The following is a 13,543-nucleotide window of genomic DNA, read 5'->3' on the forward strand; positions in this document are numbered from 1 at the left end:
TTAGGGGTCTGCTAATTTGGATTAATCTTTTATTAACTGCTAGCACCGCTCGACATTAATATAAATCCACTTCTGTCTCCTCTCACGTATCACACAGGTGGCACGGCTGCAAATTTATAGAGGCTGCTCTGGAGACCACGGCTTAATTAATGCGAGGCAAAGAATTACCTCTGGATGGAAATCCATCTCCTTACTTGAAAGCGGGGTTTTATTTGTTACCAAGTAAGATTCTTAGCCAGACAGCACTGAAGTACAGTAAAGGTAAGCGAGTTACTTTCCGTTGGCTTCCTTTCCCACACACAGCAGGGGCATCACACAGCCGTGAATAGCAGGGGCATTCTCTCCCTCCGTACTAATAAAACTCAATACGTGGAGGGCCAGCAGACCGTACAACGCTCTGAAAACACGGCGGCGAGATGCAGCCAGCCACACAGTGTCCCGCAGCGCGCCGCCTCCGAGCGGTAGCGCCGAGGGCGGCATGGCACGGCTCACCGTGCGGGCTGCCCACATCTACCCGCCGCCCCTCAGGCTCCAAAGCAGCCCCGGTGGGGCCACGGCGGTCAGGCTGTCACCGAGCACGGCGACAAGGAAGCAGGCAGCACACTGTCCTCCACCACTTAGCTCGGCGGAGGAAACACCCGGCGGTGCTTGGGTTTAGTGTGTCGCGGAGGGATCCGCGCGGTCCGCCGTGTGCCCGCCTCCTGCTCGGTGCCGCTGCCTCCCGATATAGTGCGGCGCGGCGCCGTGCGGGCGGCAGTTGGCGGGTGGCGCTGTGCGGTGCGGGCACCTCCAACTTGGGACTGTCCGCCGGCGGCAGCTGCTGAACATGAGCCTCCTGCCTCTGTACCTGCTCGGATTGCTCCTCGGTAGCGGGCAAGGTAGGAGCAGGGTTTTCTATATATGTATGTGTGTGTATCTGTCTATCTCTATATATTTTTTCTTTTTTTCTTTTTTTTTTTTTTTTTTTCCTCGCCGAATTATCGCTGCTACGCCGTATCCGCGCTCCATCACTCAGCTTAGCGTGCAACTGGGGAAGGAGGGGAAAGAAAAAGCGGTGTGTCACCCGAGAGCCGAATTCAAGCGGATCTCAAAGTTGTTCCATTCCCTCGCCCCTCCCTTTCCTAGCGGTCTTCGAGGCGCGCAGAGAATCGCTTATGAGAAGGAAGGGGGGAAAAGCTGCGAGGCGCTCCGCGCACTTCGCCGCTCCGGATTGTGCTTTCTTTTTTTCTCGGAGATAAATGTGGGAGGGAATTTAAACCAATTAAGGAAAATTAATAATAATAATAAGGAATCATTTGTGGGATCGCGCTTTAAAATCCGCGTCTGCGTGAGGCGGAGGCAGCGTGGGTTCCGTTGTAGGTGCTTGCGGGGAGGCAGGCGGCCGTAGGGAGCCGCTCCCGGGGGCAGGTGTGCGGGGCGCTGCGCCGTGATGCTTTAATGCCAGATAAATAGTGAGGCTCGGGTGGCTGTCACCTGCGTGGTTACCTGGGGCTCAGCCCCGCCTGAGGAGGCGGCTGAGCGCGGCCGTGGTGCGCGGTGCCCTCTGCCAGGGCTGCTCGCTGTGCTCCGAAGTGTTGAAGCAAGTTTCAGCGTTGGTCGGTCTCGGCAGCCGCCGAACACCTGAGAGCAGCGCCCGAGGGAAGGGTGGGCGGCAGCTCGCGGCTTTTTTCTTTTTTTTTTTTTCTTTCTTTCTTGGAGGAGGAGGTGTCAGGGAAAATAATTTTAAAAATAAATAAATAAAAAAGAAAACGCGCTCGGTGTGAGAGGAGCTCCGCGTGGGAGCGGCGGGGAGCGCCCCTCGGGCCGTGCCGGCGCCCGGCAGCAGGGGGAGCCAAAGCTCCACGGCGACGCGCGGTCGTCGGCCCCGGGCGCTGCCCTGCGCTGAGCTCCGGGGTGCCGGGCGGGCGGACGGGGGGGGGGAGTCGAGGGGGTGTTGGACCGCGGTTGGGAGCCTCGGCTGGACGCCGTCCGGCTACACACGGAGCTGCGCCTGAGCGGGGTGGTCTGGGGTTCAGACCGCAGCTGCGACCGTCCCCACCTTCGATGTACTTGTCTCCGAACCTCCTACCGTGCAGACATTTTGTCTCGGTGTTAAGTAGTGAGACGCCACCGGATGCTCACCGTTTGTAGAGCAATACTTCTCTGCTTTTGCCACCTCGGGACGAGTTCGGCTTTTTTCCAGATTAGCCATTGAGAAGCAGTCCGGAGGCTTTCCAGCGCAGCTAGCGCTGGGTTGGCAATGGAAAAGCATCACTGGGTCTTCCTGTCAATCTACCCTAGTGTAATGGTTTTAGGAACCCGGTTCCTCTAACGGAGGAACGGCAGAAGGCTGGTTTGCAAAGTGTGATTACTGCAGCATGGGAAGGTCGCGTAGTTTCACTGTCTTCCTATTGCAAATGTCAGGAGTTAAGTAATGGAGTGTCATTCGAGATGCAGTTAAGCAGAGTTCGAGAAATGATAGCAAGACAGATACAGTAGAGAGATGAATGAAATCTGAGTAAATCTAATACTGATAATAAGTTATAAGTGTCAAAGAAAAGAAATAGTCCTTTTTTTTTTTTTTTTTAATTTTACTTATTTTTTCCCTGTTGAATGGAGCACAATTGCTTTAAGGTGGGAAGGATTTTTGGAGAAGCTGTGGAAATAGTCACAGAGCCTCAATGCACAGTGAGGGATAGCAAATGGAAGTGGGAGACACATCTGTGTAGGGAAAGGTATTGCATTTTGGGTTGGTAGGGGGAGAGGGATGTTCTGCAGCAATTGCTTTGAAGATAAGCACAGACTTGGTCAGGGGTTTATCATTGCTTTCTGTATTATTTTATTTCTTGGCACCTCCTCCAAGTAATCTTGACATGCCTTGAGATAATTCAAATAATCTTAGAGGCTGTTCCAAATGTTCTGGGTGCTTATCCTCTTGATTTATGGTAATTATGATTTATTTTTTCCTTTTTTACTTTTGTTGAAGAGGGGATAAAGAAGAATTTGGACAGTTAAGAAAACCCCAGTAATAAGATTTGGATCATTTGCTTCAGAAATACAGGAAGTCTTAGGCTGAGGGTATGTATTTTTCAGTATGTAGCTGCAGTAGATGTCATGAAAAATGACTGAATCTTCTTCAATGTGAAGTGCTGTTGTCTAAGACTGAGGCGAGGAAACTGTGATGTGTTTGTTCCATTCCAGAAAATCGAAGCAGTTTGAAAAACAAGTGGCTGACAGCAGCCCCTTCTCCCAGCCCCCTTGTGTTGAGAGCTTATGAATGTCATAATTATCTACCAGGGCCAAATATTCCCTCTCCTAATTTCATCACAAGGGAGGAGTTTAACTGACAATGTTATTATGCTAAAACAAAAGGATTTTTCTTTCCTCAACCTTTCAAAGCTGTCCAGGGTGAAAGGCTCAAATTTAATTAGCTGTGCTTTAATAAATAAATGAATAAGCAGTAAACAAAACTCTCCCTTTATACTACATATAGTGATACGATGCTCAGAAGAGTAGGCTTCATTAGTTTTTACCAGTGTCTGGGGACACTGGCTTAGAGTGAATGAAATGGATACCTTCCGAGATAGCAAAATCCTGTTTCTTTTATTGTTCTACATAACCTGAAGAACTAACTGTGTGTTAACAGAATTTGTGATGCTGCAGTGTAAATTGCTTCACTTGCAGAATTTAATCCATTTTGTGTTCATCCTCAGTATTTGTTTTGGTGAGTATTTATTCAGTCATTGTGCTTGAGGTTTCCTGTTTTTGCTGCTTTGATACAGAGTTCATTTTTGTTTTCAATTAAGCATTTCTCTTTGCAAGTGCTTTTAAGGAACTGTTTGTTAATAAAGACCATTCCCACAAGACACACCAATGTGTGCATCTTGTTTACCATGGTGTAGTTGCTTCCTAGATCCTTGCTGCTTTCTGCTTTTTATGTTGGAAACATGTGAAATCTTGAGTTTTCAAAATCAATGACAATATGTCTGCTGGATTAAGTGGAACTGGTATAATGGCTCGAGGTGTAAACTGAAGTCTGAAACGTGTCCTGTGACTTTAGCTAGCCATTATTTTTTGTTATCAGTTGCTTCATATATTTGCAGCAAGACAACAAGACAAAACCAATTTGTCTACTGTCTTCCCTCCTTTTTACCCCTCAAAAAAAAAAAAAAAAGTATAAAAGTAATGTTTGATCTGTGTTTTTTATAAGCCTTTGGAACTTCTCTTCACTTGTATACGAGAATCAAAGTATCTGCCTGAAAATAAATTGGCTGAGGTTTTCTAGCAGTTTCTTCAGAATGGATTCTTAAGAAGTATGTATGTATGTAGCTTTGTTTTGTGCAGTCCTATACAAAAGGCTTTATTTAGGGAGACTTCTGCATTTGCAGTGGCTGTAAATCATGTGAAGTATGAGGTAGTCATGGAGTTGAAGCTGTATTCTTCTGTAAGAAGCTGAATAGCATCACAGGTGTTATCTATAGGAGCTTTACTGTAGTGTTATGACCAGTTTTTGTGTATTGTTTGCTTTTAACTGGTTTTTCTTAAAACATTTTGAGAACAAATTGGGTATTTGTCTGCCCTTTTGTTGACCTTTTGAGGTGTCTATCCCAGATGATTCATGTTTACTTACAGGTTTCCTTTCAGCACACTCCAGTAATCCTCCAGTTACATTCATAATTGACATTTGATTCCAGCATGAAGTCAAGTTAGTGTGATATTTAGGAAGATGCATGTTTTAACTGCATAGGTGGTGGTGAGTTGGAGATCCGTTATTGGAAGAGTAGGACAGAGTTATCTAGATAGATAACATGGGTAATATCTCATATTTTGAACAGTTTACGGTAACATGCCTTGGTTTTTATAGAATAATTGCAGTGCACTAGAAGCATGTTGCAAGGTACTGTATGTTTCTGGCCATTTGAAATTGAATTTTTTCTGGTAGGTCTTGAAATTCATAACCTGATAAATGGACCTTCAGATTGGAATTAAAGTCTAATAGTTTAGATCCATGTATACTGGTATCTAGCATATTTTTATCTTAATTATATTAATTATGACCTAATTGCATACTGTTCCCCGTTTTTTCCATCCTTAGTGTATTCAGGTGCTTTCTAGTATGAGTAGATGACTAAAATCATCCAGTTTTTGGTATCTGTTTTAAAACACATAATCTGTGGGTGTCCAGCTCCAGTAATTCTGCATTATTTAAAGGAATCTTTTTATTGCATTTAAGCTCAGTTTAACTCAGTACTGTGGTTTAGTGACTTTAGATGTATTTAAAGGATGTCAAGAAAATGAAAGGAGTTGATTTTAAAATAGGAAAATACTCTTCAAACTTTACATAATAGTTATGACGTCTTAAATCTTCAAAAGCAAAGGTACCAAGCTTCTTATCTTTGTTTTAGGGATATGTTTTTATATTACTTGTTATCATTTGGTTGATTGCCTTCTCCAATTAATGCATCTGTTTTTATATGTAATGTAGGTGAGGTGAGAGCTAGACTCTTAATTTTTTTTTTTTTTGAAGGGAAAGAATAAATGAGCTAGAGAAGTTAACAGGCAGAGTCACCTGATTACAGCTATTTGTATTTGCAGGTTATGTTATTAATATATTGTTTTTCTAAAATCTGCTTAAATATAGTATGGAAAGGGAACATCAAAGAATATGTGTATGCATACAGCAGCCTTCTTTTTTAGGAAGCTTTTTTAAACAAGAGCTTAATTTAAATAACCTGCATTTGGGTAACTCTTTGTGAGCATTCATTGCTGGTTGCACTTGTGCAGAAGCTGCTGTGCTGTGCAGGAATCTGCAGTAGGCTTTGCATGAGGCTGTGGAGTGTGTGAGAGCATTGCTTGAAAATGGCAGGTGGCGAATAGCTTTCATTTATGAAAAGGCGTGAGATGGGGGTAATGCTATCAATTCATGGTAACTTTGCAATTCAGGAAATGTGTGTTTCCCTAAGTAACAGAAAATTTATCTTTGTGTGTTGAAACTTGGGTTGTTTGTGATATGAGATGTCACAGGAGTAGTGGCTACAACTGAGATCGTATAAGAAATTAAGGTTTCATGTGGGATAAAATATTTAAGGCAGCTGTTTAATTATGAAGATGACTGTAGGCATTGTGGCAGAACTCTCATACTTGGAGCCAGTGGATAATTTCCACTCACTTAAGCTTTTGTTTGTATGAGAGTGACACAGGACCAGTTCAAGTAATTAAATTATTCTCTCATCTAAGTTAATTTGTGATGAGGTAGACAACAAAGTGTATCAACTACAAATGCATTACATGGTTTCTGTCTACATATAAACACTACTACCATTTCAAACAGAAGTTCTAAGTTGTTTTGTGTTCCAAGTTCTTAGAAGAGAAATAATCATCTGTTTGACTTCACCTGTCTCTAATGTAGTACACCAACTGAAAATAGAATGATTGAGTATTTTAAAAACATAACTGAAGAAATAATTTCAGTGAACCTGAAGATCTGTTAAGATTCTCATAGCTCATATACCACCACTTTCCCTGCTGTAGGTATGATCTGATACCATCAGTTCATGGATGTAAACTGTCCAGATAAACTTGGAAAGCTACATTAAATATTATGGAGATCTAGTCAGCTTCTTTACAGCCATGATAGGCAGGAACAACAATAAATTTCCTCTCATCCGTGTCCTATATGCATTCCTTCAAGAACTAGCTCTCCATAAAAAGCATAAAACATCAACATGTTCATTTAAGATATAGTAGTGTATGGTTTTTTGTTTTTGGTTTGTTTTTTTTTTTTTTTTCTTTCCTCAGGAAAAAAGAAACGGGGAGAAGAGAGCAGAAGCAGGCATTTTTTTCTATCTATTTTTTTATTGTGCTTTTAGAAGGGTACACAGCTTTCTATTTACTATTCTAATTATTTGAGTAGTGTTGCTAAACAGCAGACAAAGGTTGATGAATAACTTCACAGTCTAGAAATAAGCAAAGCAATACATAATAAACTTGTAGCACATGAATAAAATATTAGGATGTGAATGAAAATTCCCTTCTCAAAATGACTTTTCCAGTTAGCTACAACTGCAGCATAAATATTCAGTTTAATATTAGCTTAAGTAACAATACCAATTGTTCAGCTCTAAGCTGAAATTTGTACTAGGAATTCATGTATGCAATTCATAGAGTTTCTATCCTCGTGGCTTTGCTCAAGTGGTACCATTTGAAGTATAGTCTGAATTCAGTTTAAAAACAATCATTGCTGTCAATTTTCTTACTACTGCAACGTTTCGCACAATATTCAGTCAAGCTGCAAGCAATTGCAAACCCATTAATTTCACAGACCATCGTGCTGCAGCTGAATTTGACTTGTTTGAAGTAAAGCCTATGCTTAAAATGATAGAGTACTGAGAAGGAAGCATAAAGCTGTGCATGAAGATCCTTTAGCATGTGTTGTAGATGAGTGTGAACAGGTTAAGAGCTGATTCTGTCTCTTGCTGTGAAATAGTTTTCTGTCCTGATTGTATAGCATGAATTTTCTTCTTCACTATGGCACAAAAGATGTAATTGTAGTGACAATGATACCATCCAGTTGTTTGACTTTTTTCTTACCTTGATTAGTCAAAGCAAAATAAGCTAAATATCCAGATATCCAGGGACTGGAGGAGAGGGTTAAAAAGAAAAAAAAAAAAAAAAAGAAAAAAGAAAAGGCTGTGTTAAATGTACTCACAACCACTTAACAGGATTAATACAATGCAGCATTGTTTTTGGAGTTGTTAAACAACTCAAATTAACATGACTGCCGTATCAGAATTGATACACTCAGTGACCTCATGATCTGACAGACTAAAGATAATGTGGAAAGAAACAGGGTAAGTACAGAATGAGTGGTAGGTTACTTCTACAGCATTTAGGGATTTCTCAAGTTATGTCTATGTGATCTTTCTTTATAATCTCAACAAATCTCTGTGTGAATTTGTTTCTAAACCTTTTGATGCTCTGATCTACTTGGTGCTTTGTCAGTGACTTAACCAGAAAGATGAAGGAAGCCAGAAAAAAGTGCACATTAGGTTGCTTAGTTGTTGTGATTAAAGTAATGAGTACAGTAACATTAATAATGTAAAGAAAGTGTAATGAACAATAATTTGACTCATCTCTTCTATGATGTCATATGTTCCATAGAGGTCTACTGCTCTTCTGAGAGGGGATCAGAATTAAGTACTGCATTTGTGGACTTCTCAGAGGCTTTAGTACGCTGTCTAGTTTCTTTCCTAGTTTTCATTTTCCCCTAGTACTTTGTTTTCTAGCATTTTGGTAGTGGTTATCTTTATCATTTGTTAGGTAGAAAACAAAAACAAAAACAAAAAAAAACACTTTAATTTTAATCTGATCTGCACCAGGCTAACTGTAAGCAACCTCTTTGTTTGTAAGCCTGTATTCTTCTGGGGATTGGGAGGGCTATAATTGATATCACAGGATCTACCTTATGTGTGAAGTGGAGGCTGAGGTTTTTGAGCAGTTACTGCAGTAAAACAAATTAAACCAAGAGGTTTGATTACAAGGAGGAAGACCGAAGGAATGAGTATGTGGGAAGTGCAGAGTCAATTGAAATCATGATACAAGAATGAATGTGTGTAAGCAGAGCAGAGAATGTCCAGTACAAATATGAATTGCTGCTTTTTCAACCAGTAATTGTAGAGCATTGCAGTAGTGAGAAGGAGGAAACATGATTATTCTGAAGATGGTCTTTATTAATTTATGAAAGTATTACATGCAGTGAGTTTTCAGAATGTCCCAGGAGATTGCCTCAAGAGATGTGCTTTTAAGCCACTTTCCATGTAAATGTCCTTGAAGTATACGGAGAAGTGACTTTCAAACTGCTGAATGATACTTTGTAGAAATTACTATTCCAGTGTATCTCATTTGTTGGTGGGTTTTGCATAGTAGAAACTGTTTCTGAATGTGGTATGAATTGCTGGAGTTTCTTCCTTACTACCTGTTGCAGTTTCTGCTGATGTGACTAGATGTGGGCAGGTTTATAAAGAGCAGTTAAACCCTACTAAGCTGTTCCTAGGAAGGCATAAAAAATTCAGATGCCTGGCTATCTAAAACATTTATTTATTTATTTATTTTCTGTGTTTTTGAATGCCTGAATGTTGTTTTTGTCACATGTTTGAAGTTGATCTTAGGAAATTAAGCCTTAAGTTATATGTATATTTACATGCACAAAATTATTATTACAAAGATAAAAATGCAGAACATTGGAACAAATTGGAACATTGTGACTTTTGCAGTTGCTTAAATGATTTTGTCAGACACCCATATTTCACCGTTGAATTAAATTTGGTTTTATTAGTTTTTGCTTTTAGTCCCTTAATTTTAATGTAGATCTAATTTTGTATCGGAAATTAAAGATGAATTATGCTTAAGTGGACATTATCACCAGTAGTAATTTGAGTTTTGTGAAGAATACAGTGATTCGTGTATTCTGTATTTGCAAAATAATACCTTAACTTCAGATTTACGAAGAACTGCATGCTGACTTTTTCCAGTATACAGTACCTGTTGTGTAGTATGAATGCTGAGTTTATCTTCAGCATTCACAATTTATTTTAAGAAAATTATATTATGTGAGGTGAGTTCTGCTGACAGAATTGTGCATACCTGCAGTCATGGAACTAAAGTCAATGGGAGGCCTGTGTATTGAGTGTGCTGTTTCAGGGGTTGTACTGATTGCAGCTTTCAGGGCCTGATTGAAGCTTTCAGTAGTTGTATAACTCCCATGTGTGGGGGAATTTCAATTTAGCGAAGAATAGAAAATCAAGCTCTGACACCATGTACATATAGGTAGTGGGCATGTTTATGAAGTAGCACTGATAAAGCATAGCAGCAATCCAGCAGCATGGAAGAAGTAAGATCTGAGGTTGTGTTCTGACATAACAAACATTCAAGACATGTGACAAAAAATGATGGTTTTTATTAGTTATGCAGAAATCTTATTGTAAGGCCGTGATTTTTTTTAATTTTTTTTTCCCCCCCTCTAGGAGCATATGAGGAAGTTGAGCCTTGTGCAGTTAATTGTTATGTGTCACTACGATGTTCCTGCTCAGGCATAGCTGTGATGGGGAGCTTACTGTGCAGAGTTTAAAAAAATAAATAAATATATAAAAATCACCCTTTGGTTCTGCTCATTTTTTTTGAGGGATGTGATTTACTTGTTTGTTTTGTTCTGTGCCTTTGTGACACTAGTCAAAATTGTTCCTTGGATGTTCAGTATTCAGAGCATGCCTGTGGGTCTGTAAGCATTCTGTCTGAATGATAGATGTGAAATGGATTTCTGCCTGTTTATGGCAGCTACGGACATTGGGTTCAACAGCTTTTTAGCATTTAGTCAAAATAATCGTTCCCAGCACCTTTGCATTATATTTCTTTGAGCAGTTCTGCATAATGCAACTGGAATACATATAGAACACATGTTACAGAGTGTGGGAAATTTCTTAAGTGATGTTTTCCTGTACAGTTCCCCTGAAGTCACTGTAGACTTTGAAATTTTAACATAAGAATGTAAATTTTCGGGTGTTCTTGTAATGTGATGGTGGTAGTAGTAGATTCAGTTTTCAAGTGTATGATGTAGTTGAGAGAACATAGAATTGTAATTTGCTTACATGATGCTTATATTAAAAGTGAATTTTGATATGTTAACTTTTTCTATTACTTACAAATATTAGGGCTACTTAAGATTCTTTAATATGTTCTGAGTTCTCAGGAAGGAATTTTCTGTGCATGCAGCCTTTATAGGTTAGGTACCACGTTATATTTGCTACTTGTGTACAGAAGTGAATGCGAGCAGATCTGGTTGGGGAAATTACTTTTTCAGTGAGGAAGAAAAAAAAAAAGCTTTCCTATGGATAGTAAATGTTTCATTTTTAGCCATTTAGGATTAAATGAAACCACAAAATACTCCTTTTCAGGGGAAGATATATATATATATATATATATATATATATATATATATATATATGTATGTATATATATATGTTTCCTGTTGGAGTTCTGATACTTGTTTCTTTTGTCACTATTTATATTATGTAATATGCCTGGAGTCATTGAATGGACTGAAAGCTTAAAAGAAAATTGTACATTTATTGTATAAATATTATTGCAGAAGCTATTTTAAGTATTTTTATATTTAGTAAATATTTATATTACTTTAATGCAACTTAAGTTTTATTTATTTTTGAGACTGTAGAGTTCACTGGATTAAATCCTGTAAAATTTCTTGGTATGTTCCACTTAGTAAAAATTGGTAGTGAAAAGTAGCCCTGCAGAAAACCTTTTATACTGTTTATTGCCTCACTGGATCTATTACGTGTGACCTGCAGGTTTTAAGGAAGTGATATCTGTATTTGTAAAGCACTAAAACGATCCATCTGCACAGCAATACCCTATTTTTAACTCTGAAAGTAGTGTTATGAGTTTTCTAGCTATATTTGTAGACATTTGATTAGAATAAAAAATCAGTGTTTTAATGAGGAGGGGGTAGGAGGATTTCTGTCCTAGAAACAGCTGCAGATCTGTGACAAGGAATTATTAAAAGATGGAAAGAGTGAGAGTAGAAATTTTGCTATGGATTTTTTGGGGGGAGGGGGGGAGGGGGAAAGGGGTATACATAGCAAAGCAAAAGCTATTTTTGACAATACTTTTCTACAAAACAAACATTTTTGCAGTCTAAGTTTAATCATTCATTAAATACTTTTATAATACTTTTATGCAAGGCTTTATTTTTGATTATGTAAATTCTGCTTTTTTTAGTCTTTACGTTGAGGAAGTACTTCTGTGATCCTGATGTCTTACAAGAAGGAAAATAAGCATGGGAACAGTTTACTTTCTCAAAGATTCATTCAATTAACTCAGCTATGCCCTACTTCCACTGGCAGAATTTCTCTCCTCAAGCAGTGCTTTCTTTCAGTTACATTGGATGGTGTAGCTGCATAATCTGAGCTACATTTTTGATGTATGATGTCATGGGGTTAAATACTTTTGTGCTAAAACTTTTGTTTTCAGCCTTTTTGTATTTTGTAGTGTACATGGTCTACAGAAAAACATGGCTTTTTTCTTTCTTTTTTTTTTTTTTTTTTTTTTTCTTTTTATAAGTCTGATCTAATCAAAGAATGAATAATGTGACTTGTTGGTTGTGATTACCCGCAAGTACAACACATTTATTATCAGAATACAGACTTCAAGATATCAGTGTTCCTAAGAGTACATTGTCCATCTATAATGGAGAAGTGCCTGCGCTTCTGTGTAAAGTTTTCTGATCCTGAGGAAAGTAGCAGAGTCAAGCAAACATACATAATTTTAGTAGACAGGTACTTGTGGAGGTGGCTGGTCAGTCAAGTTTCTGCCGTGCTCTTGGTACCAGTGGTGGCTGACCAGTATAGTGTCTGCCCTGGGATCACCTCCAGCATGTACTGGTGGATGTATATAGGCTGGCAAGATGTCTTCTGGCCTTCTCTTAGTACTGTGGCTGTATGTATGGTTGCGGAAGACAACACGTTGTGTATCAGGATATGCAAGGTCATTCACAGAAAGCAAGGATACTTATGGCTACAGAGTAGTTTCTCACAAGCTTATTTGACATGCTGAAGCTAGAGGCAATTTATTTGCATTCCCAAGCTAACATAAGTTCTTTTTCTCATGGGTTAGTCACCTGTTCGTGGTGTGATCTGTATTTTTCCACTTGCTCTGCTCCTTTGTGGCTTGAGCTGGGACCTGTTGGAAGACAGCTGCAGTGCGCTGTGTTCTTATCATACATACGCATTAGCAACTAATAAGACAGGTAAGACAGAATCTAGTAATACTGTGCAACCACTTCCTCAAAGATGGAGGTATGGAAGCTAGCCAGACAGAAATGGGATAATTCTTTAGTTGTCTGATTTGAAAAAGTTTGGTCTTCATCTGTGTCATCATAAGAGATTTATTATTTTTTTTGGAAACATGATGAATGTAAATGCAGTAGTTGGTCTTGATGATTCCACAGTTACTCTAATGGGCAGTGATCAATGTCTTAAACCGTGTGATTCTGTGATGCAGTTTTTCATGTTTGTTCTGATTTGTAGTTAATCAATCCAATAGCTTGTTGGATTAAATTTAATCCTGCTGCAGTACAGTTAGCTAATACTGATACTTCCCATAGAAAAGAACCAACAAGCTGTTGGTTCTTAATGATAGAGTTCATTGACATCAACTCTAGTTCCAGTATTGGACATACTCACCAGAGATGAGTGTTGCTGAACCTGGTGCTCACCAGTGCAGAAGATATTATAAAAGAGGTTAAGACTGGAGGTAGCCTGGGCTGTGGTGAATATGGCCTAGTGGAATTGTGATCTTGAGGAATGTGGGCTTGCCGAAGAGTAGAATCAGGACTGTGAACTTCAGGCTGTTGAAGGAATTGCTGGATGAGATCCCTTGGGAAACTGTCCTTAGGGACAAAGGGACAGAACAGAGCTGGCAGGGCTTTAAAGATGCCTTTGAGAGTGCAAGTGCTCTCTGTCTCCCAGAATAAGAAATCAGGCAGATGAGACAG

The 13,543-nt window shown here is 39.4% G+C and overlaps 1 protein-coding gene across 2 annotated transcripts in view; it reads left to right on the forward strand.

Annotated features, from left to right (window-relative positions):
• The first annotated feature begins 752 nt into the window (after positions 1-752).
• The window catches only part of NCAM2 (neural cell adhesion molecule 2), a 240,044-nt gene continuing 227,253 nt past the window's right edge, over positions 753-13,543 (forward strand). Inside the window, exon 1 of one of the 2 annotated variants that reach the window (XM_085547739.1) lies at positions 753-878. Coding sequence is in view for 1 of the 2 variants with exons in the window: in XM_015880697.3 (XP_015736183.3) it covers positions 827-878 (52 nt within the window). In the remaining variant the exon portion in view is untranslated. The remainder of the gene's footprint in view (positions 879-13,543) is intronic. The other variant, XM_015880697.3, reaches the window with a different exon arrangement.

The sequence above is a fragment of the Coturnix japonica genome, chromosome 1 (assembly GCF_054131305.1).
Source record: "Coturnix japonica strain WE chromosome 1, WE-NBRP24, whole genome shotgun sequence".
Lineage (NCBI taxonomy): Eukaryota > Metazoa > Chordata > Aves > Galliformes > Phasianidae > Coturnix > Coturnix japonica.